The sequence below is a fragment of the Syngnathoides biaculeatus genome, chromosome 9 (genome assembly GCF_019802595.1).
Source record: "Syngnathoides biaculeatus isolate LvHL_M chromosome 9, ASM1980259v1, whole genome shotgun sequence".
NCBI lineage: Eukaryota > Metazoa > Chordata > Actinopteri > Syngnathiformes > Syngnathidae > Syngnathoides > Syngnathoides biaculeatus.
Genome location: NC_084648.1, coordinates 16,234,664 through 16,261,798, shown reverse-complemented (window position 1 = coordinate 16,261,798; position 27,135 = coordinate 16,234,664). Strand labels below are relative to the sequence as shown.

General features: G+C 42.9%; 1 protein-coding gene and 1 pseudogene across 2 annotated transcripts in view; both read left to right on the top strand.

Annotated features, from left to right (window-relative positions):
* Positions 1 to 17,997, top strand: part of dkk2 (dickkopf WNT signaling pathway inhibitor 2) — a 28,007-nt gene extending 10,010 nt beyond the window's left edge. The window contains exons 2-4 of one of the 2 annotated variants that reach the window (XM_061829191.1): positions 9,079 to 9,229; positions 9,874 to 10,008; positions 12,856 to 17,997. In XM_061829191.1, the coding sequence (XP_061685175.1) occupies positions 9,079 to 9,229; positions 9,874 to 10,008; positions 12,856 to 13,106 (537 nt within the window). In that variant the 3' untranslated portion in view covers positions 13,107 to 17,997. Of the gene's footprint in view, positions 1 to 9,075; positions 9,230 to 9,873; positions 10,009 to 12,855 lie in introns of both variants that reach the window. The other variant, XM_061829190.1, reaches the window with a different exon arrangement.
* On the top strand, positions 7,071 to 7,189 carry LOC133506823 (5S ribosomal RNA; annotated as a pseudogene).
* Positions 17,998 to 27,135: the final 9,138 nt, after the last annotated feature.

Here is a 27,135-nt window from a genome sequence, read left to right as displayed (position 1 = left end):
ATCCGAGCTCTCAACGAGCAGGAGGCGGGGTACGCCCCGAAATGGTTGCCAGCCAATCGCAGGGCACACAGAGACAAATAGCCGCACTCAGAATCACACCTATGGGCAATTTAGAGTGTCCGATTAATGTTTTTGGGATGCGGGACGAAACCGGAGTGCCCGGAGAAATACCCACGCAGGCACGGGGAGAACATGGAAATTCGAGACAGGGATTGAACCCGGGTCGTCAGAAATGTGAGGCCAATGTTTTCCAGCTGAGCCACCGTGACGCCCCGAACAAATCTCACTGTTGTAAATAAATAAATACTGGATTACGTGAAGTTTCTTTGCAAAATATTTTGAGGACACTGAGGGCATTCCTAAATTTATATCAGCAGACAAAAAAAAATAATTTGTTCACTGAGACTTGCATGTCATTATTTTTTAAAAATGTAATACAAACAACACATTATAGGTTAATTTTATTTTGAATTACGCTATCTTAAAGTTGGTGAAAAAACTGGGTTGAAAAAAAAAATCAAGAAATGAGATGAGGAATATAGTTTACTTCATAATAGCAAAATGATTTAAGATCAGAACAAGAACATTAAGCCACTGAGAACTAGAATGGGCCAGCTCATTTCATTTATCATCTTTCATGAAAATATTGACAGATTTGATGAATGTTTGGAATAAAAGCTCAATATCAACTATACATAAATAATCGTTGGCATATACGAAGATATATGACCCCTTGAATAAAATAAAATAAATAAAACTTTAAATAACCCTTTAGATCACAGGTGTCCAACTCAAGGCCCAGGGGCCAGATCTGGCCCACCACATGATTTTTTTGTGGCCCGCAAAGCCAAATCTAGAGTGTGAATTTCCATGATTCTTGTGAAAATCTGTACCAAAATTTCAAATTGTCATATATCATAAATGATAAAGTGGAGCTATTAAAAGCATTTTTGTGTTACCAAACATGAATAGCTGGGAAAAACACATTACCCTCGATTTCTGATTCCAAAAGTAGTTAATAAATTGGTTGGATATAATATGATAAATATGATGGGATGATTAATTATCATCCAGTAAGGCGGCACGGTGGTTCAGCTGGTAAAGCGTTGACCTGACAGTTCTGAGGATCCGGGTTCGATCCCGGCCCCACCTGTGTGGAGTTTGCATGTTCTCCCCGTGTCTGTGTGGGTTTTCTCCGGGCACTCCGGTTCATTCCCAAAAACACGCACCATTAAATGGACACTCTAAATTGTCCATAGGTGTGATTGTGAGTGTGACTGTTGTTTGTCTCTATGTGCCCTGCGATTGGCTGGCAACCAGTTCACGGTGTACCCCGCCTCCTGCCCGTTGATAGCTGAGATAGGCTCCAGCACTTCCCGCAACCCTCGTGAGGATAAGCAACAAAGAAACTGGATGGATGGATGGATGGATGGATTAAATACATTTGTTCCACAGTCATAACGGCCCCTGAGGGAAAAGCGGAACAACAGTGTGGCCCGTGAGAAAAAATGAGTCTGACGCCCCTGCTTTAGATCATGAAAATATTTTTCAAAACTAGAGGAAAAATCTGTGTCGACAAGTCACTAAAGGTTTGGCAAAACGTGGTCCGAGGTGTTTTTTGGACAAAATAGTTGTGAGGATAGTCTGAAAAGTACTAGTTGATATCACTGCCCTGATTCTTCTTCCGCCCCCTCCTCCACGAAGTTCCACTGACGTGAGCTGTACAGCGGAACAGTGTTTTGCTTGTAAATAAGGGTTCCACGACGCTGCTTTTTAGAGATTGTTGACCCCGCGGCACGAGTCCAAGGTGGGGGTGGGGGGTGGGGTTTTCCATCACGGCGCTTGCATCTGTCTCCATCCTTATCGCCTCGGCCCGGAATGCCGAGAGTGGCCGCGGGAGCGAAAATAGCTCTCGGGGCCCACTTCCTGCGCGGGATCGAAAGGCTGGAGCTTTTATGCGGCGAGCAGCGAAAAATAAGGGAGCGACAACAGACAGGAGACGCATCCGAATTAAAGCCACACGTCCCTCAGAAGTAGCGAATGAGGCGTTTTAAAATACCGCCAGATAAGGTGAGGTAATCAGATGGAAAGAGGGAGGGAGGGAGGGAGGGAGGGAAAGGGGGGAGACTTGACTCACCGCATTTCAAAGACTTGGCTGTGATGGAAGAAGTGAGGCCCGTTTTTTTTTTTTTTTTTTTCTTTCCCCACACCCACGACATGGATGCGCGCCTGAGAGACAGATAAAACGTACGTAGCAGTATGAAGGATTATTAGCAGCTGGGAGCCTTCCATTTGTCTTCATATTCATGTCAAAAAGAAGTTTTTTTTTTTTTTTTTTACCACCGTGACCCATTTGTTTAAAAAAAAAAAAAACAGTACAACCTCGGTTCTCGACCACAATCCGTTTCAGAAGGCAGTGTGAGAAGAAGTGATTTGTTCGAAAACCGCATCAATATTTCCCATTACAATGAATGGAAAAAGAAATAATGCGTTCCGAGCCTTAAAAAAAATTGGCTTTTTAAAGCATTTTATTTATTTATTTATTTATTTTTTAGCTTTTCCTGATAATAAACTGCTTAGTACACTTTGAAGCACGGATGGGGGTGTTTCAGACTGGCCGGAAGTTTACAACAGACACGCGCGTGCGCATTAATCACAAGGAGACTTTTCAGCACCGGGAGCGCTCAGACCGTCACACCGACACTCCCGCGACCCGAAAACGGATGGATGGAATCCATGGAAACTTGGGTGAATGGAGTCACACCTGCAGGGATGTGGGTGTTTCGCCTTTCTTGAGGAAAGTTAACACCCATATATATCTCTGTGGGTGCATTGAGAAGTGTGGCAATCGCCCACCCCACAACACTCTCACCTTTTCCCCATTGAACGTTTCCCCACACGCACACTTTCGGTCACACTTGGCAAGGAATGTGGCAGTTTTAACAACCGCAGCTCTTCCTGCGAAAGGTTTTAACGCCATTTTACCTGCGCAGTAGTAGGAAGTGTGCATCTCCGAGTGCTGAACGTGTTTCAACAGACTTTTTTTTTTTTTTCCAGTGATCGTTTTCAACACCCACGCTTCACGGCCCCAAGGGTGATATCGGCGTTTCAACACCTGTGCAAGTGGAGAGTTTCAACACCCACACTTTTTTTTTTTTTTTATTTATCACAATAGTTATGTGGAAATGGGAGGGAACAGGTCCACAAGGTCTTTTGAAAAGAGGCCTAGATCCCATTTATCAATATTTATTTTCCAAACATGTTTTCTGACGTGTAGTCAAGTCTCACTTGGTTCTCACGTCTCCTAAATTGACTCTCAGCCAAATTCCCTTCAAGGATGTGGTTTCTGGAACGTGTTTTGTATTGTTAGTGTTATTACTGTGTATGCAATTTGAAAGAAAATCGGTCTAACGTTCCTTTGTTGTCCAATAAAAATGACAAAAGTAAATTGACTGAAATCCACCGGTCAAGATTAATCAATTCATCTATTTTGTCTGATCTGGTCGCGAGCCGATTGTAGCGTACATAAAAACGAACAAACCATTCGCACTCGCTTTCCATCCATTCCTGTGCTGCACATCCTCACAAGGGTTGCGGGAGTGCCGGAGCCGATCCCAGCTGTTATTGGGCAGGAGGCGGGGTACACCCTGAACTGGTTGCTGGCCAATCGCAGGGCACACGGAGAGAATTTTTTTTGGAGGGATGAGAAGCAGTTTTTATGTTTTTAGCTACACATTTTCTTAATTTAGGTCATTTTTATCAACAGCATTTATTGCTATTTTTGATTAATTGGAATTTTTAGTACTTTCACTTTTTTGTGTGATTTAAAGACTTATTTATTTAATTTATTTTTTAATTTAATGATTCTTTTGGATGTAACTTTAATTTTATGTATTTAATTATTTAAAGATGTTTATTTAATTGTATTTTTATTCAGTTAATGACCAACAAATTGACAAGAATTTTTTTAATTGTTTTGCAATTCAATTATTTATTTAGTGATGCTTTGAGTTATTTAATGACATTTGCAGCGATTCATTCTTGTAGTGGCTTTTATTGATTAACTTGATTATTTAATTATGCTTTTTGTTATTTAATGAGTTACGTATGTCATAATGTATGACAAAATAGTGCAGTGTAAATGTAAAACCAAAATTGAAAAGTGCCAGGACAAAAATGAAATACAAGTCTGCCAGGCACCCTTCAAGGAAGTGGTGGGTGAGAACAACAATCTGTTATTAATTGATATATATATATATATATATATATATATATAATAAATTTCATTGTCTTAGTGATGGATGAAGTCTCAATCAAACGAAGTTTTGTCTTGTATCATTGCCTCCATGAGTTCAACACTGCATGTTGACTAAACAGCTTTCATCATGCTGAAATTTAAATAATGCGAGAGATTTATTGAAACATGTGGCGTACACTCATCTTCCGAAACGTATTTGGAAGTCGCCAATTTGGCACGATGTGATTTGCATCTTTTTTTTTTCCCATGTTTGTTCCCTTGTTTATTCATCATCAAGATGAACGGTATTAGTGTGCGGTGAACCGCGCTGGATCTCCGATAAGTCACTGTCTAAACTCTCAGCCAAACATGTTGTCCCAACCCTAATCCTCAAAAGTTGTATCTGAGGCTGCTGTGTTTGGTGCATATCTTTGACAAATACCTCAGCAGAAGTACGCACGCTCTGTAACTGAGTAGAAGTACAGATACCGCTCATTCCATTCATTTTCTTTGCCGCTTATCCTCAAAAGGGCCGCAGGAGTGCTGGAGCCTATCCCAGCTGTCAACAGGCAGGAGGTAGGGTACACCCTGAACTGGTTGCCAGCCAATCGCAGGGCACATAGAGACGGCAATTTAGAGTGTCCAATTAATGTCACATGTTTTTGGGGATGTGGGAGGAAATCGGAGTGCCTGGAGGAAACCCACGTAGGGACGGGGAGAACATGCAAACTCCGCACAGGCAGTGCCAGGATTGAACCCAGGTCCTGAGAACTGTAAGGCTAACACTTTACAGCTGAGCCACTGTGCCGCCCAAATGTGAAGTACAAAAGTAAATAAATGAAAAAAATACTGTTAATTACGTAGAATACTCTTTTTGATACACAACCAGATTAAAAAAAAACATCCACTTTTATGATATCAAAACAATAGTACACCTTTGGTTATTTTGACTTCTTCTTTTCCTTTCGGTTTGTCCCGTGAGGGGTCGCCACAGCGTGTCATCTTTTTCCATCTAAGCCTATCTCGTGCATCTTCCTCTCGTCTTCACGTCCTCCCTCACAACATCCACCAACCTTTTCTTTGGTCTTCCTCTCTCTCGCTCTTTTGCCTGGCGGCTCCATCCTCAGCACCCTTCTCCCAATATACTCACTCTCTCGCTTCTGGACGTGCCCAGGCCATCAAAGTCTGCTCTCTCTCACCTTGTCTCCAAAACATCCAACTTTGGATGTCCTTCTAATCAGCTCATTTCTAATCCTATCCAACCTGCTCGCTCCGAGCAAGAACCTCAACATCTTCACTTCTGCTACCTCCAGTTCTGTTTCTTCAGTGCCACCGTCTCCAATCCGTACATCATGGACGGCCTCACCACTGTTTTGTAAACTTTGCCCTTCATCCTAGCGGAGACTCTTCTGTCACATAGAACACCAGACACCTTCCGCCAACTGTTCCACCCCACTTGGACCCGTTTCTGGACTCTTCTGTCACACATTATGGCTAAGTAACAGAAAAAGCTAAAATAGCTGATAACTGAAAAAAAATACACCTTACTTGTGTCAGTGTAGATTCTCAGTGGTCCACTTCTGACTTTAAAATACTCAGAATTAATCCCGCAATGTTGTCTATCCAGAGCACTGCGCTAACTAGTTCAATGACCTCTACAGTGGAGACACCAAGACGCCGCTGCCAAGAGGCATGGCGCAGGATTTGCGGGCGGCTTGTTCAGGTCCAGAAGGGAACTATTAAATTCTGGATTGGGAAGAATGCTGGTTAGAAAAAGCCGTCGATGTCAAGCTCGATAAACCTCTAAACAGAAGGGGACGTTTGAGGCACCACCTGTTTGGTTGCCTATAAAAATGTCTTGACGTCTCTTCCCGCCAAAGATTGCGCCATTCAACGCCGAGTATTTTGCCACAGGACTGGCACAAGGCATTCTTGTTGCAGACAACATCAAAAAATTATCTTAAATAAGGCCATGGACGGGGAGTATTCCGTTTGTTCAAATATTTTACATCATTGTCTTCAAACGTTTCCTGGTTCATGTGCCTCCATGTCGCTGCTGTCCCTGTTTTAACTGCCTTACAAAAACCCCAAGATCTCCATCAATCAATCAAGATCTCAACCTCGCTTTGCCTCTCCCTCCAGTTTTACACCGTGACATCATCTGCCCAAGTCGAAAAACTAACGAGGCTATTTCGACAAAGTAAGGAGTATAAAGTCCAGGTCTATTTTCAAAAGTGAGTGACCGGTATATCTCGGCTTGAAGTATGAATGAAGACGTTGCAGCTGCAGAAATGCTTGACCGACCTGATCCGGAGATCAGCGCTACCGTTAGTCACGTAATTCACTTCTCCAAATTTGATTTGTGACGTGCTTGATGTCCAACTGCTCTGCCTCGCCCCCGAGTCCCATGGCAACGTCGCTTTCACGTGGAAGGAATTACACCAAGATGCCAAGTCCCGTGAAAGCCTCCAACTCAGAGATCTTTCTCAAGGAAGGTACAGTGTTACCCCCAATATATTGCGATTCATCATCATCATCATCATCAGTAAATACAACAGTACCTCTACTTACAAGCGTCTCTAGTAACAAAAAAATTCAGGTTACAAAAATATTCTCTCTAGTATGAACGAAAATTCAGGATACAAAAAGGAAAAAACATTGCACCGAACCGAAACATCTCGTATCTTGGTTTGTGTGACGAGATAGAGCTGCTCTCCCATTAGCCATCTCTTCTCCATCTTCCTGGCGTTCCATTGGTTAGGAGTGATGTCAGTCTTTAACCATGATGCGCTTCCTGCATCTTGGTTTGTGCGGCACAATAGAGTTTCTCTCTGTTTATGGCCATGCTACCCTGAGAACGCCCGATCTTGTCAGATCTTGGAAGCTAAGCGGATTTGACCCTGGTTAGTACTTGGATGGGAGACCGCCTGGGAATACCAGGTGCTGTAAACTTCTCTCCCCGGCTAGATGCAGAGGACTTGCATCAGGAAAGGCATCTGGCGTAAAACTGTGCCAAAAAAATATGCGTTCATCTAAGATGACACGCTGTGGTGACCCCTAGCTGGACAAGCCGAAAGGAAAAGAAGAAGAATAGAGTTGCTTTCCCATTGGCTATCACTGTAGCATCTTCCTGGGATCCACTTGGCTAGGAGGGGCGTCAATCTTTACCCATGATCCTTTTCGTTTCCCTTGGACACCCGTCTGTCACCGAATCATGCTAGCGCTGTCACACGCTAGCACATATTGGAAAAGTACAACTTTTTGGAGAGTTTCTCATTTGTTCTTTGCAAGTTTTTTCATCTTTAATCATCATGGGGCCCAAGAAACTAGTGAAATTCAGTTGTGTGCGTGCGTCCATTCGTACGAATGTTTTCTCTCAGCTGTCAAACGTTTGCCCCTCCTCCGTCCCCCACGATGCCTTTTGCTAGTCACTCACCCTTCTCTCCACACAGTCGCCAAAAGTAAATGAAAATTCTTTTTGATTATTCTTTACATTATGTGCCTTGAAGCATACATTTTGCGCATCTCTCCTACCAAACCAAAAACACAACTCTTTACACAACGCCAGATACCAAAACTCAAAAGCTAAATTGTTGACAAAAAAAGACGTGGGCACGGCAAAACAAATCTGGCAGTAAAAACAAAGCGAGCCTGGAACAAACCACGCAAACAAGACTTAAATGGACTCCCCAAAAAGTATGATTAGTGTGGGTAATTACCCCTGAGTTATGTCTGCACTCCTCATTACGCCGCCGAACCCTGGGAGAAAGCGTTGACTTTGGAGATCTAATTGCTCCGATTGTCTGGAGCGGATAAAAATAACAACGGGTGGGGGGGGAATATTGTACGAAGTCGGCGTACCGCTAGAAATCCACTTAAAGAAACTTTTGGCATGTGCATGGACAACAAAGTGGCATTTTCCAAAGATGAGTCACAGGTTTAGACAAACAAACAGTAAGTCGGTTTAGGGTATGAAAACATTGCGGCTTTGGGGTTGAATTTGATAAATCTGACAAATCAACAAACATCCATCTCCCGCTGCCTTCCTGATGAATAGCAGTTCGCAACTCTATCCAGCTAGTCTTTAGATGAGTATTCACAAACCTTTACAGCGCCGAGGCGCATACTTTATAACTTTAGTGAGAGCATTTAATTGTTCTGCCTGTCACTATATGATATAAATACGATTAACATTATTTGTAGTAAATGAATTATTTGAACCATTAACTGAATTCGGATTATTTCCAATGTCTAATAATGCATTCATCCATTTTCTTTGGCGCTTATCCTTACAAGGGGCGCAGGGAGTGCCGGAGCCTATTCCAGCTGTCAACGAGCAGGAAGCGGGGTACACCCCGCACTGGTTGCCAGCCAATCCCAGGGCACAGAGAGACAAACAGTCGCACTCGCAATCACACCTAGGGGCAATTTGGAGTCTCCAATTAATACGGCGTGTTTTTGGGCTGTGGGAGGAAACCGGAGTGCCCGGAGAAAAACCCACGCAGGCAGGGGGCCGGGATTGAACCCAGGTCCTCAGAACTGTGAGGACAACCTTTTACCAATGGAGCCACCGTGCCGCCTTGTCTAATAATCTCTCGTGGGGAAAAAAAATGTGATGATTTGAAAAGAACAAAGGTGCAATCTAAAACTTGAAGTATCAATGGAACGCGGCGAAAAAACGTTTGATGATGATTTTTAAGTTTTCAAGAAAAAAAATAAGAGAAAACCAAGGTCCAATTTTAAGAAAAAAATGTTATTATGGTACGTTAAAAGACTTATAAACTCAGAATAATATGAAGAGATAAAAACAAATTAATTGAAATAATGTGTTTCCTCAGCAGGTGTATCCGTGCAGCAACGACAAGGAGTGCAGCGTGGGAAGTTATTGCCACAGCCCCCAGCAGGCCCCATCCCGCTGCCTCGCCTGCCGCAGGAGGAAGAAGCGCTGCCACCGGGACGCCATGTGCTGCCCCGGCAACCGCTGCCATAGCTGTATGTCAAAAACACAGTACTCCCATACGTTTTTAAAACTATTAAAACCCCGTCGATCGAGCTTATCATCCCAATTTTAGCTGTGTTGATGCAAATGTAATGAAACTTCCCAAGGGTGTTTTGTGATTTGTCTAATTTTCAGCACTTGAAATCCTAAATCAATAATAAATTGGTGCCTCGCGATAATAATGACCTCAGATAAAAGCCATCATTTGCATAATTTTCTTACTTTAATTTGTGAACGCAAACCTGTGATGCAAGCAGTGTTTGGTCGGAGTAAACTCAATTCAACTCCACAAAAAGCAGTAGTTTGACCAATTCTGAAGAATTGGTCAAAAAAGAGGTTTTAAACTGTTTGCCACTCCCAATACAAATGAAAAATGCCACGGACGAGGTCACGGTTAGCATTGACAGCTTTAAAAAATTTATATTCGAACACAAATGGTGGAACATCGCAAGCACGCAGATAATACAAGGATACTCACAAGAATATATCATTCTAACTGGAATTTATAGAGTTGGAAATAAAAAAATAAATCACTATTTTATCCTACTCCCTACAAAATAGCAGGGCCGCAGTCGTTGAACTGCAAGGAAGTTTAGCGTGAGAATGCTCAACTTCTTTCATCTTTGTCAATTTACAGATATTTGCATGGCGATTTCCGAGAGCGTGATCTCCCCTCACATCTCCGCCTTGGATGAACACAACAAGCTCTCCGCCAAAGACCCCAGCTGGAAGAAAAGCACCGAGAAAACACACACCAAGCATTCTCTTAAAGGTAGCGCAACAGTTTTCAACTTTCTCACACTTTTGAAGGTCTCGGGAAGGGGTCGGCAACCTTTAACACTGAAAGAGCCATTTCGATCCGCTTTCCACGGAAAAGGCAAACACTTTTTGAAATGAGAATGTTAGCTTCTATATTTTTTGTGTTCATACACCGTCTAAAAAAAAGAAAGGGGGCTCAAACTGAATTTACCTTGGAGCCGCTGGAGGCAGAGTCTGGCTTAAGCTGAGCCGCAGCCTCAGCACACGTGCACCTCAAACGTTTTTTTTTTTTATTTTTAACACAAAATAAGATAAACAAGGAAGCAGGTGTAAACAAGTCGTGTGCAAAACTCGTCATAAAACCCTCCATGGCGACACTGCTGTAACTTTCACTAAACGAAAAATGTTTTCTGCTTGCATCAAGCCTGGTTGATGTCACGGCCCCGAGAGCAATACACCCCGCCGTGATTGGTGGGCTCGTCAGCTCCGCGGACAACGCTGTAAAAGTGCCATTTTTGCCATTGCAACTTTCTTAGCAAGGTGGGGGCCACAAAATATCATCTTTGGGGTCGCAAATGGCCCGCGGGCCGCCATTCCGAGACCCCTGGCTCTAAAGAATGCGTGTACAGGGAGTCTTCGGGTTAAGACGGTCTCGACCTAAGACGTTTCGACTTTGCAACGCCCGTCACCCGTCTGCCATTTTGTCTGGCTAATGCTTGTCCGCGTTTGTGCGCCGGGAGTATCTTCGCATTTTTCGCCCTCCTTTTTAGTCATTATTCCCCCAAAGAAGAAATCTGCGTCTTTTCGCAATGCTTCTGCAGCCAAAAGAAAATCCTTGACCACGGAACCGAAGCTCAAGATCATAAAAAGATCGGAGAAAGGAGAGACACCGACACCACCAAGGGTTCAGTCGTTCGACCGTAGTGACAATTATTAAAGACAAAACCCTTAGTTTAGCGCATGTGGAGGGTTCCGTTCCTATGTTGAATAAAATGATCACAACATGAGGCTCTTTGATACTGTATTTGTCAAAATGGAGAGGAATGAGGACCAGGTTCCTTCGCAATAGCTAAGCGCAGCCTCCCCTTCTTCTTCTCCACCCATCTCTCAGCAGTCAAGCTAAGTACGTCATCTTGTTTATTTCAATGTATTTGCTTTTTATACAAAGTAATTTGATGTAAATTCTGACTTTAACGGTGGAATCCGACTTAAGTTGAAATTCGAGTTAGGTCGCTACTTGTAGGAACGGATCTCAGTCGTAGACCGAGGACTCCCTGTACATATATATCGTTACACTTGTAAAATAGCATGTTGCTTATGAAATCCATGCAGTCCATCCATTAAATTAACAAAAAAAAAATAAAAAAAAATTCAGATCACAGAGTTGAAGGTGTCTTTCAAATGAATTAAAAAGCTAAACTAAATTTATCGATCCAGCAAACAAAAATCAACCTTTGGGCTTTCGTAGCGTGTAGCGGAGCCTCAACGTGAATCTAAAAATAGGTGCCGTAAAATCTGTAATTATGACGGTATCCCTTTACGAGCTCGGGGGGGGGGGGGGTGAGTAAAGGTAGACGAGGTGGAGAGTGAGTGTAACGGAGCAGCTTGTGGTTGGCGGAGAGCTCGGTGTGTTGCCGGAGTGGCAATTAAAAAAGCAAGAAAGATTTATTTTTATCCAAGGACCCCATTGTAATTCTAACAACAAAACATTAGCATGTAGCCACATCTTCAGAAAAAAACAAACTGAATAAATGGGGTCATATTTTCTAGTTTATCTGGATTGAGTTTACCATCACTTTTTTACCGATAGTCAATTCAGAATTCAGTATTATGTTGTTGAATTTTGAGCGTATACAGATTGGAATTGGGCAAATTCTACAAGTATTTCTCATTCAAACTCGCCAAACTTGCAGAATACTAAATAATGAACAGTCTTGTGACCTCGCTCACAATCATTGAGTTATTTAGACCAGAATGTATGACAATAACCTTTGGCAATGACCCTAATGCTGCTTGAATCTAAGAACAGGAGCTTTTCCGGGTAAATGGAGTAAAAGCAGTCAGTTTTAGGTTTGACACCCAAAGATAAACACAAGACAAGAAGAGTTGAGCATGTCGGAGGAGTTAATCAGTGCAAAAAATGGTACGTTTAATATCGACTCGCCAAAGTCAATCTCCAGAGTTAACCCGTCTGACCACGTCTTTTACCTGCTGAAAAGCAAACTGCAGGAAGTAACGGCCCAAACCAGATAACAAAACGTTGGTGATGTCACGCAATGGACAGCTAATATTTTGCTCAAATGTTCATTTTAATGCATTTAAGATGAAGACAAACATTTGATGTTATGCAACAAATAATCCTATAAAAATCAATATCGTAATGAGCTATTCCTTGTATTTTGATGTCAAACCCAAACATTTTTCACCTGCAGCAAAATGAAAGGAATTGCCCTCCCTGTTGCTATACCAATATCATTTTTTTTGGGGAAATCCATCTTTCTTGAATAGAATTTTTCCTCATGAGGGTCATGGGTAGTCTGGTGCCTATCCCGGCTGATTTTGAGTGAGAGAACCAGGGTACACTCTTGACTTGTTGCCAGGCATTACAGGGCATTTATAGGGAAACCGGCATTCACATTCACATTTATAACGTTGGACAATTTAGCGTCCTCAAATAAGCTAACACGCATATTTTTCGGAACGTGGGAGGAAGCTGGAATACCTGGAGAAACCTCAAACTCAAATCCAGAAACTCAACCGTGAGGAGTACGTGGTAAACTATCACACCGTAGCGTCCTTTTCAGGACGTAATGGCGACATGCGTAGAATAACGTCCACATGGACTGACCTTCTCTTCCAGGTCACGAGGGTGACCCGTGCCTGCGTACGTCCGACTGCTCCGAGGGCTACTGCTGCGCCCGCCACTTCTGGACCAAAATCTGCAAGCCGGTGCTGCGACTGGGCGAGGTGTGCACCAAACAGAGGAAGAAAGGGTCGCACAGCCTGGAGATCTTCCAGCGGTGCGATTGCGCCAAGGGCCTCTCGTGCAAGGTGTGGAAAGACGGCGCCTCGTCGTCCAAGTCCAGACTCCACATGTGCCAGAAGATCTGAAGGAGGAGGCGATGCCGTTAGCGGGCAATCCGATCTGCCTGGGGAATGCAGTTTTTTGTTTGTTTTTTTGAATAGGGATGGAGTAAAAAGACACGACTGCACGGGTGTTACTTCAGGTTAATGACTTTGAAGGACGGACGGACTCCAGGCGGAGACAATTCATGCAGAAACCCTATTATTATTCTTAATATGACCGCCCCGTGCATTCCTCAATATCCTGCAAAGTCAATTTGCTCTAAAGTCCTCCTGGTTTTCCCATGCCAGCGGTTTTCCGCGATGACAAATACGCCAGTCGCAACGAGTTAGCTACTGCAAACGCTTTCTAAAATATCGGCCTTTTCGCAGCACAGAAAAGCAATTTCATCATCAAACGGTAAGATTATATTACTATTTTAGTTCTACTTCAATAATTCGGGATGTTCGTCTTTCTCCGATTATGTGCCATTCCAGAAAGCTGGGAAACATATTACCACTCTCATTTCGGATGCTAAACGCAGAAAATATCATCTTAAAAAAAAATAAAAAATTTTTCAACTGCAATACCGAGATTAAATCCGTTAGTAACGATAATTAATTTTTTTCCAAAACAATTACATCGATGCTAAATAGGGTCGTCAGGATAAAACCGACTTGAAACAGTAAAACTGGCAGAAATTACAGCAGTTTTAGCATTTAGCATACTGATGCTAAATTTGACCGTAACACTCGTGGACTTTTAATCGGTTAAACCAATGTTAGGTACAACAGTAATAGCAATTCGAAATATGGTCATAATTATCTAAAAAAAAAAAAACATTTTAAACAGACATAGAAACAATAATACAGTAACCTTGTGCTCAATAGTGTCCCAAGTGAGTTGGAGCCAATCCGTGCTGAAGATAGAACTCCCTGAATTGGTGCCAGTAAATCACAGACCACATACAGACATACTTTTACAATTATACACAGTCACGCTCACAGACAATCACGCCTACTGACAAATCAGAGGCAATCGGTAAAAAGGATGTTTTTTGGAAGACACTGGTGTTTGACACTGGGGTTTCGAAACCAAATCTATCATGACTGGGAGGCAGATGTGCTATACACAATTCCACGGCCAACGGGAATATTATCCATTAATTTTTTTCACCGCTTATCCTCATAAGGGTCGCAGGGACCGCTGGAGCCTATCCCAGCTGTTAACGGGCAGGAGGCGGGGTACACCCTGAACTGGTCGCCAGCCAATCGCAGGGCACATTGAGACAAACAGCCGCACTCACGTCACACCAAGGGGCAATTTAGACTGTCCAATTAATGTTGCATGTTTTTGGAATGTGGGAGGAAAGCGGAGTGCCTGGAGGAAACCCACGCAGGCACAGGAGGAACATGAAAACTCCACACAGGCGGGTCCGGGATTGAATCCGGGACCTGAGAACTGTGAGGCCAACGCATTACCAGCTGATCCACCGTGCCGCCACGGGAGTACTAACCATCTGAAATATTATCACACTACATTAGTTAAAATGTATCTGCATCATTCCTAAATATTACCGAAAAACCAAGTTAATCAATAAACACTAATACTAATGTTCGCCTAACCCAGTCCTGTGCCTTAGTTCTGGACCACGCAGTATTCTACTCCAGAGTATCCGCTTTGCTGCAAGCGTTCACGTTTCCTTGCCACCCTCATCCTCCTCCCAGATATATTCCAAGAAACTAATACAGGAATGGGAACAAGTAAACACAGGTGCTAATGTTAGCATAGTCTTTAGCATTGCCTTAGCTCCGGGAGCTAGTTTCCGTTTTTCTACCACACTTGTGTTTCCTTGTCACCGTTGGATAAAATTTGTCTTTTAAATCCAGGAGACACTCATTCTTTACTGTTTTTTTTAGCGTGTCTGATTTATACTTTCAATCCGACATGCTTTTTCCATGGTAATACCATTTTAAATTGGACCATACCAATCAAACCAAGCTGAGATGGTACTGTACAAAGGAAAAGTAGCAGAAACATACAGATTTCATTCCCGCACTATTCCTCGCCACTCTTGGGACATATGATTTTATCCTGTGATACGCTGATCATAATTATACCCCTCTGTTTATTTATTTCGCTGGTATTCCATCTCAGCAACAATAACTATTGACATTTCCAAACAAATTCCCAGTCACAAAAATCCCAGAAATGTCACTTGAAAACTTAACCGAAGAAAAACAAGTCATCCATTAGCCATGAGTATTGTTCGGGTAATTTCTAAAAGGTAATTGAGCAATTAGAATTGTTGTGTTGACTTCTCCGGTTCTGCCTTTCTGCTTATTCCGAAGCCAGCCGGGTCCAATTATGCGAGAAGATTGTTTACAATAACTGCAAATGTGCGTATCAGTTCTGTAGTTAGCGGCGTCTACTTTTAAAAAGCACTAGTCCACATATTATATTTTCTCCCATTATTCTACTTTATTTGTAACCATCTCAAAACGTATCTGATCTTACTCTGTAAATAGAATGGAGGCGATGATGAAGTATTTAAGAAACGGTGTATAGCATGTACATATAATGAGATTTATAGCCTAAATGGTACAGCCAAACAATCATGGCGAGAAGAGTGAAGGGAACAAATGGTAGCCATATACTGCAGTAGAAGATATCCGAGAGGGATTATGGATTATAGGGAACATTTCCGCAAACACAAATACATTGTGTAAATGGTCTGTATATGATGTTGAGATTTATATCCGACTAAATGTTGTTTTTCTGTGAATAATTGCTATTGATCTTGTTTTGCAATACAACCATGAACAAAGTAAAGAATGTATTTTGTATTAACCGACCAAGTTTTACTTCGCACAACAGTGTACATTGCTGTCACACTACAAAGATTTGTATTATTAGCACTGAAAAATGTGTTTTTTAATGCGCTGACACAGATCGCAGACATGAGGAAAGAACTGGATAGATGGATGTATTGACTAGATCCTGTAGATAGCTAAGTAGGTAGGAAAGAGGGATGAATACAGATGAAAATACTGGTAAATAAAAACCTACCTTGGATTGACATATAGCTAAATAATGTGTACACAACCACTGTTTAATTGACAGTGACAACAACGAAAAGAGCAACCGAGCGCTCATGTTAGCGTGGCGTGGATTTTTTGGGTAAACGCGACAAGTCGTTCTCAGACGTAAAGAACAATAAAAGGGGTACACGACGGAGGCCATGGACACAGTTTGAGGGCGAAGACAGCTAAAACGAGCCATTCTCCGGCAAACAATCACTGAAGTACATTCACGGAGAGTGATTTCCCCAAGATGTGGATGACTCCACAGCTAATGCTCATCTGATGGTGTTTGTGTGGGATTATGATGAGTCAGAACTGGATTAATACAGCGAGGCACATAAACCAAAAGATGCACGTTTTCCAGTTACTTACGACCGTGAAATTGTGAAGTAGAAAGCTAGGTAACATGATCGATAGCGTTGGAAAACAAGAGACCGCATTTTGAAAGTCTTGGTCATTTTGAACTTGACTCCCAGAACTCGCGGTCTCAGAGTTTCTGCACTCGAGATTTTCTTGAGACCAGCACTGATCTGCGGTTCTTTGACTTAATCACTTTGATAATAAGCACAAGCACGAAGCAAAACAAATACCCTCAATTCAGGTGTTTCCAACATTGTTGGCCTTATGTCAATCTCAGTTTGTTGCGGTTATGGTCTCGACTCTGTCTGAAATCGCCATTGTCTTGATCTGGGTGAGTTTTGGTCTCGGGCAAGTCTTGGTCTCAGGTAGAATTTGACGGGTAGGAAGCTTGGACTGACATAAGGGTAAGTATCCAGGTAAAGGCTTGGTCACACCGTGACGTTCTGGTCAACGTCCTCTGAACATTTCAATCGTTCTATTTTTCAGCGTTCTCAAACGCGGATGACACATCTGGCGTGTGATTAATGTGTGTCTAACGCATGACTTAACGTGTCTCTAATGCACGAAAACCATGTCTAACGCATGAAAAGCGTGTAACGGCGACCAAATAAGATACCCCTAAAAACCATTAGCGTGTGCAAACGCGTCATTGGGGCGCGACGAGCGATTTGTCAATGTAAGACGAGCGTGTTGTGTGTGTGACTAAACGGGTGAATAAAGACAGAAAAGCGTTTTGCTGGCGTGGAATTTTTTACAGTGGAACCGGCACTAAAACGTTGGAAAGTTCATAGTCACTTCAGTTGTCGTGAGTTAGAACAGTGAGCATCATGCCGCCGAGAAGAAAAGAAGTTATGGCGTGGACTTCAGCAACTAGCGCTGCTAGTAAGAAAGCTAAGCCTCTTTCATCACGAGCAATTTGTTTGGAGGAAAAACAACAGCAGGAGGAAGAAGATGTCCGCGAAGTCACGCACCATGTGACACCCCCTGGGGACCCTAAACACCTTGCAAACCCCAGTGAGGACGGTCCGACAAAGAGACGAAAGAAGCAGAGAAAGGATTGGAGGATCCTAGACCGAGCTGTTGAGGATAGTCTGGTGGAGTTTTTCCGCGAAAACGAAGTGCTGCTTTCTGGATCTTCCATAGTAGGTGCTCTCTACTGTACTTTAATATTAAATGGACCTTACTTACAAAGCATCGGTTTATATACTCATATGCATGCACGTTCGGGAAACGCACGAATGACGTTCAATGTACTCCAAACGACGTTCGTTTGACTATAGTTACACGCTGTGCGCGCTACGGGACTGTTCTGTGGTCGTTGACAGGTCGCCAGTGAGTCGTTCACTGCAAAGCAAACGATTAAGTAACAACCAAGTAAAGCTACAGTGACGACTGACTAACGATAGCCAAACGCGCGCAACGCTTGGCGAACGTTAGTAAAACGTTCCGCGAACGTTCTTGAGCGTTCTGCAGCGTTTAAAATTAAATATTGATGAAGGCTGGTCTCGGTGAGAACTTTTGTGCATGTTCAAAACTTTTTTTCCGGACCGGAATTCTCAGCCGATTCCCAGCGATCATTGACGTTCACTAGCGTTCAAACAACGCTCTTCTGGCGCTATCCCGGCAACCTTGCGTGACTACCAACGTTTCCTCAAACGCTATAGAACGCTGACCAGAACGTCATCGTGTGACGGGGCCATAAATAGGAGGGTACGGAGGACCGAAGGCGGATGAGCAGTCATGTAAGCTTGAGAGACCCTTCAAGAGGTTTCCCCATAGAACCACAAAGCATGAAAACAAACTGCAACATCCTGAGTCAACTTCCGCAATGTTTTGTTTTTTTTCCATTATTATATTTTAACAAAGCGATCCCACAGCACAAAACATCTTTGAAGCTGTTCTTTTACTGAAAAAGTCCAAAATGCTCAGCCAGAAGCAGCAAAGTGGTCCTCGTCTCAAGTGTTTGAAGTCCGTTTGAATGAAAGTCATCTTGACAGCTTGGTCATAAGAGAGACGAAAATGTCCAGCACTTTAGACCACTGAATAATAATATTTTGTTCATAAAGCAAGTTGAAAGGCGCACATGCTATTTGATTGACAAAAACCTCATGAGTTTCCTTTTTACTTTGACCAGTTTGGATCTAGCAATTAGTTTTTATTGTTGTGTTTTGTTATGTTTTTCTTCATTATTTTGGTCAATTCTGATTCTCATAAAACCTTGAAGCCGAAAGCCACCCATCCATATTCCAAAACAATTTTTAATCGTTGAAACTAAATACGATGGTAGCCAACTATGATAGCCATGTTTGCTGTCTTCGACTCGGTGTGCACCTGCTCCGATGAGCAGAAGTTGGTAATTACAGTGCGCGTGTATTGCCACGAGCGCGTTCTGGTCCTTGCCAGATCGTTGTACTTCCTGTCGCGTTCCCGCAACTCCACGTCCTTGCCTTTGATGGTCTGTGTCTCGTTGATGACCGTGCCTCTTCGCCTACTGATTCTGACACTGCTACTTTTTTTGGACTACATCCCTGTGTTTCGACCTTGGACTGAATCAAAACGTTTCCTGAACTGTACCTGGTCTCGTGAGTCGTGCATTTTGGGTTCAGAGTCGTGTTCTGGTCTGGACAAATACTGACACGAAATACGTCAGTAACTATTTTTTTTTATTCAACGGTAATGCTTCACATCACTTCCATTTTCTACGTTCTCATCAGGGCATCAGTAAACTGACTCTGGGAAAGCGATTGGACTAGAAGACCACGTTTCATTTTTTTTTAGGATTCTACTGTGTTCAATATTATATATTTGTTACAGAGGTCACTCATATTTGAAAAATGTTCAGGTGTGGTCAGTCATGCTCGCAGATAAAGCTGCTGATGTGATTAGCGATGGAATCTCAAGACCTTAAAACAACTTACTGGATTAATATAACATAACTGTAAATTAAAAATAAAATAAATAAAAAATAATAAATACATAAATAAATAATAATAATAAATAATACAAAAAAGAAGAAATAAATACAAAACTAAAATACAAAACAAACATTTCAAACTCAGAAATGATCATTTCCAATTTCACCTGATATTAGTAGAACGTGATATGAAACAGTATTTAAAAATTTTTCAACAATAAAAATTCTTTATCTGAAGAAAATTTAAATGCACTGGCCTGTCAAGGAACGAACACGAAGGGTCTATACTCGCAATGTTTTGAAAATGCTGGAAGTTTAGGTCAACATAATCGGCGTTAGCGGCAACAAGCGAACAAATTAAATTGTAACAAACATTTCTGTCGGCAATCGTGATGTATTGTTATAATCGAGCGTAATTACGGCGGTATCTGTTTTCAATCCATTGACGAAAGCATGTAGAGTGGGGGGTGCACGCCCGCATCGCCGCGACTGTCGTAAATAGGAGGCCGGCTTGCTTGAGCACCCCTGGCGTAACTGAATTTCCTTTGAAATTACGTTAATCACGCGCCAGATGTGTCATCCTCATTTGAGAACGCTGAAAAATAGAACGATTGAAATGTTCAGAGAACGTTGACCAGAACGTCATGGTGTGATGGAGCCTTAAAGGATGTAGAGGGAGGTGTAAGCGTGCATCGCCGCGACTGTCGTAAATGGGAGGCCGGCTTGCTTGAGCACCCCTGGCGTAACTGAATTTCCTTTGACATGGCTCATGATGTTGACGACTTTCGACGTAAATGCGCTCGCGGTATGTGAAGCAGCTCGGGACATCCGCTTTTGGCATCACTTCCGAACACGCTCAGTACGGTTAACTTGCATTTCCTGTTTCCGGGCGAATACTGATTGTTTAGGAGCAGGCTTGTTTTGTCACCAACGTTTATGAAATAAACATGTAAATTAATGTCAAGATTACACAAAATAAGCAACGTCTTTCAATATCAATTTTTTTTATTCGTAACAAATTTTAGCCCCATATTTTTCGTGCTCGACTGTGCAGATTTGCGAGTGCGTAGTGAAAAAAAAAAACCACCACAGAAAAATATGAAATCCCTAATGAGACTATGACAGACTGTTGTCTTTTAGTTAGTCATCTTAGGTCACCGTTATAAAAGACTGACTCATTTTCCATATTCTTTATAAAACACGTGACGGAAGCGCTTTGTGCGTTTATGTCTGGTGGGAAAAAAAAAAAGGCCTACAGTGAAATTTTGATGTGAACCTCAAGCACACCCAAATACTTCATGCGCAAGTTATGAGTGAGACAAACAATTCAGTGAGCTCACATCTGCATAACAGCTCTGCTTGTGCGACTTTAATGCGACACAAAAATAAATACAAACCGCTGGTGCCGTTGACATGTGGCAACGTAATGTGAACTTTAAAAAAAAATGTTTCCTGGGTCGTTTTCCTGCTGAAAGTATGTTTCCGGAAGGTGTTTATTTTTTTCTAAATACATGAATGAGCCAACAAAATGTGGAATTTGGTGATACGACATGTCTGCTGATTCTCAAGTGACAGTACGGGCTTTTGGTGACGAAAGGCCAGCGGAAATTGCACAAAATGAAACACCTTTCGTGTCATTGGAAATTTGGAGTTGTGAGTTCAGTGGCGTCTCATATATAGAACGTAATCCATTCCGTTCTGCTGAGTGAAGTGGGTTCGTTTTTGATTTGCTACTAAAGATATTGAGCAAATGATCTCAACCCCAACCCGAATCCTAATCTCTTGAGCCCTAACCAAAATAAAGATCTATCCGTAGTGCCCCGAATCCATCCATCCATTTTCTTAGCCGCTTATCCTCACAAGGGTCGGAGTGCTGGAGACTATCCCAGCTGTCAACGGGCAGGAGGCGGGGTACACCCTGAACTGGTTGCCAGCCAAATTGCAGAGCACATTGAGACAAACAGCCGCACTCGCAATCACACCTCGGGTCCAATTAATGTTGCATGTTTTTGGGATGTGGGAGGAAACCGGAGTGCCCGGAGAAAACCCATACAATCTCCCACACAGGTGGGTCCGGGATTGAACCCAGGACCTCAGAACTGTGAGGCCAGCGCTTTACCATGTGATCCACCGTGCCGTCCACCCCGAATCCAACCCTTCCAAATGCAACTTCTTCTTCATCTTTTCCTTTCGGCTTGCCCCGTTCTTTTTCCATCAAAGCCTATCTCGTGCACCTTCCTCTAGTCTTCATGTCCTCCCTCGCAACATCCATCAACCTTTTCTTTGGTCTTCCTCTCGCTCTTTTGCCCGCCTGCTCCATCCTCAGCGCCCCTCGACTAAAATACTCACTCTTTCACTTCTAGACATGTCCAAACCATCAAAGTCCATTCTCTCGTCTCCAAAACATCCAACTTTGGCTGTCCCTCTACTGAGTTCATTTCTAAGCCTATCCAACCTGTTCACTCCAAGCGAGAACCTCAAGCTCTGTTGTTTCTTCAGTGGCACCATCTCTAATCCTGGCCGGCCTCACCACTGTTTTGTAAACTTTGCCCTTTGTCCTAGCAGAGACTCTTCTGTCACATAGAACACCAGACACCTTCGGCCAGCTGTTCCACCCCGCTTGGACCCGTTTCTTCACTTCCTTACCACACTCTCCATTGCTCTCTATTGTTGACTCCAAGTATTTGAAGTCCTCCACCCTCGCTATTTCTTCTCCTTGTGGCCTCACTCTTCCTCCCCCACACTTCTCATTCACGCACATATATTCTGTTTTACTTCGGCTAATCTTCATTTCTCTCCTTTCCAGTGCATGTCTCCATCTTTCCAATTGTTCCTCTGCATGCTCCCTGCTTTCACTGCATATGACAATATCATCTGCGAACATCATGGTCCAAGGGGATTCCAGTCTAACCTCCTCTGTCAGCTCATCCATGACTCCCGCAAACAGGAAGGGGCTGAGCGCGGATCCCTGATGCAGTCCCACCTCCACCTTCTAAATGTAACAACCAGGTAAAAATTCAAATCCCACGACCTCCAACCCTAAACTCCAATACCTCTCACCCAGCGTCGCATATTAGAGCTTCCAGTGTCACGTCAAAGTCAAAATTAAATTTACTGCTCTGTATTCCATGTAAAATACACTTGGAATTGTATAAAACGGTGCGATTATTGTAATTTAAATTTAAATAAAGACTCCAAAACATAAAGATAACATTGAAGGCGCAGAACACACACAACAATAGGTATAAGGTTCATATTTTGGTTTAGCTTGTCCAACACCCAGACAAACTGTTGACTCAGCAAGTCATGAGAAGCTAAAACTGTAACACAAATTGTGTTACAAGTGTGACCGACTTTCCTCTGTGCGTGCGCCAAGAACCATCTCCATCTCCGCTCCGGACACATCCCGAGGGAACACTTTGAGATGGACGCGGCGTCAAGCGGGACGGAGGCCGGTCCTGGAAATACCACACAACAAACAAGTGCAGCATGTGAATGTGTTTAACGCGGAATGCGAGATGCGTCACGGGAGATTCAGAGCCTCGCTTTGATCGGCAATCGGGGCTTGATTTACAGGGGCCTGGATCGAAGTTTGCTACGGTCTTTTATTGGTTGTTCAAAAGTTTTTGCTGGAGGTGAGGCTTGTAATGATTCCCCGGTCCAGACACATTAGATAGCGGGTATGGGAAGGAGCGCTCATGCTTCACAACTGTGAGCTGATGTTAGACACCTTCAATCACATTTGAGTGCCTCGATGGACTTGTTCATTTGTCTTCTCTTCAATAAAAGTGAAAAACTAAATGATATCGGTTTCAAATGGTGTCGATGTATGCTAATTAATTACATCACAGAAAGTACAAAGCCTGACATGTGAGGAAATGTATAACGTGGGGGCAAAAATCTAATATCTGACTATGAAATGGGCATTTTTGTACTGCAAATCAGTATTTTATCCACGTGGCCAAACAGCATCTTGTGCGTATATTTTTTTCCATAAGTCAGTGGTTCCAAAACAGATACACACACACAAACGCACCATTTTTCGATAAATACACAAAGTCTTTGCTTGCAATCATCAATAAACACCACAGTGGTCACTTCGACAGTTGAAAAATGACACGTGCAAGTTTATCAACCTGCCAAGAATCAATAAAAACCTAAACTTTTTTTTTTTAAACTTTTTATCAGTCATCAGTCACATTATTCATTTTAAAATGTACCCGATTTGCTTTGTTTTTTGTAAAGAGGAACAAGAATTTTCAAGTCATGTAAATCAAATCAAAGTGAGTCTCGTGAAGACAAAGTCAAAGCTACGTCGAGAACTTTGTGAGGATAAGCGGTGAAAACAAATGGATAGATTGATACATACAGTGTTAATGTTCAAACTATGAATAATGTTACATTGGCTTACAATAATATTAAAATACCTTTGCCTTGTTTTTGATCAACACTTACAGTACCTACGAGGCAATTATGCTTTATGACCTGTTTGCAGCAAACAGAGAATAACTAAACTCCTCATACTTTACATTATTTGCAAAAATCATTAATGTAAAGTGTGGTACTGCATGCACAAGTCCGGTATGGCGGAGAAAATATGTTAGAATAGTACAGGACATGTATGAGGGCAGCAGAACAGCTGTGTCAGAAGAATTTAAGGTGGAGGTGGGACTGCATCAGGGTTCTGCGTTGAGCCCCTTCCTGTTTGCGGTAGTAATGGATAGCCTGACAGACGAGGTGAGAAAGGAGTCCCCTTGGACCATGATGTTCGCAGATGATATTGTGAGCTGCAGTGAAAGCAGGGAACAGGCGGAGGAACAATAGGAAAGATGGAGGCACGCACTGGAAAGGAGAGGAATGAACATAGCGATCTGTCATCGGGCAGGAAGCGGGGGTACCCCCTGAACTGGTGGCCAGCCAATCACAGGGCACACACAGATAGACAATAGTCGCTCTTACGATGACACTGAGGGTATAAAATAAATAATGTGCTATTTATAGAAGATGCTTCGCGGGTGCCTTAAGTGGTCGTCGTGGGGAACCACGCGCCCGCGAGCATCGGGTTGGTGACCCCTGGTTTATAGCATTGAGCATCTCTCTGGTGTGTGTCATCCACAAGTGATGAGGCCATTTGTCAAACAGGTAAACTGGATACCAGGCGCCATTGTTCTCCTTTCAACGCATCCAAGCGCACCTCCTAATCCCCTGAGACTAAGCTTTAACCCCCACCCCACCCCACCCTGACCAGCCCCAGTTTACGTGACGCTTGTGGGCCGTCATTATCCTCAGGGTGAATAATAATGAAGTCCAACACATGCGGGAACATTCCCATGAACCATCCTGCTCGATGCTTGAGCCCTTAACTCCTAAGTTCTGTTCTACCTTCTAGTTCAGGCTGGTACACAAGGTTGGTAGGGGTGCGAGATTTGGATTTTGACTTCTCATGATCAGAAAAAAAAAAAAAATTAAAAGATGATTAATGTGGTGGCACGGTGTCAGCCGGTAAAGCGGGTATGATCCTTGCCCTCCCTGTGTGGAGTTTGCATGTTCTCCCCGTGCCTGCGTGGATTTTCCCCGGGCACTCCGGTTTCCTCCCACATCCCGAAAAAACATGCAACATGAATTGGACACTCGAAATCGCCCCGAGGTGTGATTGTGGGTGCGGGTGTTTGTCTCTATGTGCGCTGCGATTGGCTGGCGACCAGTTCAGGGTGTACCCCGCCTCCTGCCCGTTGACAGCTGGGATAGGCTCCAGCACTACCCGTGAACCTTGTGAGGATAAGCGGCAAAGAAAATGGATGGATGGATGGATGGTCTCAAGTTTATCCCAGCTGACTTGGTGCAGGAGCCCATGTAGATTCTGGTCTAGTTGCCAGCCAATCACATGCCATAAACATTTACACCAATAGACAATTTGGTCTTAAATTAATCTGACATGTATGCATGTTTTTAAACATCAAAGAAGCCACAGAATTGTCTACACATATGTTTGTTTTTTTTTGGGAACACCAAAGACAATGTAGAGCTCAGGTGTCAAACTCAAAGCCCGGGGGCCAGATCTGGCCCGCCGCGTGATTTTATGTGGCCCGTGAAGCCAAATCTAGTGTCAATTTCCATGATTCTTGTGAAAACCTGTACCAAAATTTCAAATTGTCACGTATAATAAATGATAATGTTGAGATATTACAAGTTGTTGATGTTTAAAGTGGCACGGCGTAGGTTTTGTATGCGAGTTCTGGAGTCACACACTGAATGAACCCTGCGTTAGCTGTAGCAAACATGTTCTTCTGCCTTCCATGAGTTTGCTTTAAGATGTTTATTTATATCTCAGTTGGAGTTTAATGTAAAACGAGCGAGAGAGAGAGAGCGAGAGAATGTCACCCCATGCAATTGTTTTTTGCTATGGTTGCATTTTATTTTTATGTATATTTTATATATATATTACTATTTTACTTGTTACCGATTTATTTTCTGGTTCTTTGAAGTTATACTTGAAGTTTAGCTTTGGTATTTAAAAACAATACACATTTTTTTAAAATCAAGCAATAATTGTGATTTCGATATGGGTCAGATTAATTGTGATTTTTTTTTTTATTATTATTTTTTCATGGCACGACGAGAGTCATGGTACAAAAGGGAAAATGTTTTGTGAAACGTGTTTCTGGCTATTTTCCATATTAGCGCAATAAACACGAGGAAAAAGTAATACTTAGTTATACTTATTTAGCTGCATGAAGCGGTTCGAGCGTTGGCCTCACAGTTCTGAGGTGTTCGGTTCAAATCCCGGCACCGCCTGTATGGAGTTTGCATGTTCTCCCCGTGCCTGTGTGGGTTTTTCCCCGGGCACTCCGGTTTCCTCCCACATCGCAAAAACATGCATTCATTGGAGACTCTAAATTGCCCCTAGGTATCATGATCCTGCCGCTCGAACCCTGGCTGTGCGGGTTGCCGCGCTGATTGGGAGGCGCACGCCTGCGCCTCATGCTGGCTGATTGGCCCCGGTGTATATAGGAGCATGGGGACGACTGGTCCGGCGCCAGGTATTTGTGGTTCATGCCCCGTTCCAGCACTCCCGTATCTCCGATCGTTTTCCCGTGTAACGACTCCTGCCTGCCCGCGGACCTGCCCTCCACGCCCGACCACCTGACTGCCTGCCTGATCCCCGACCTTGGAATAATAAACGCTTTTCCCGAATTAATCCTGCGTCTCCCGACTCCTGCATTTGGGTCCTACATCCGTCTCGATGGGTTGTGACATTAGGTGTGATTGTCTCTATGTGCCCTGCGATTGGCTGACAACCAGTTCAGGTGTGTTTTTCGCCTCTAATTCATTAATTAGACGGAACAGTAAAAGTAGCGGGCGGCCTTAGTTACATTTCGAGACTATCACTAACATGCGCACAAAAAGTAACACATTCACAAAGCTAACAGAAAAAAATGAACATATCAACATGGAAACAAAAACACGAGAAACTAACAAATACAAACACACGCACAGACACACAAACTGACACACATACAGGCAGACAAAAAAAAAAAAAACGAACACATGCACACTCAGATAGACAATAGCTAACGTGCAGATACACATTCAGTAACACAGTCACACAAACTAACATGCATATTCAAAGCAAGATTTAAACCAACAACCAAAATAAACTAACACAGAGACACAGTGACACACACAAAAATTAACATGCAAACACATGTACAATACCTG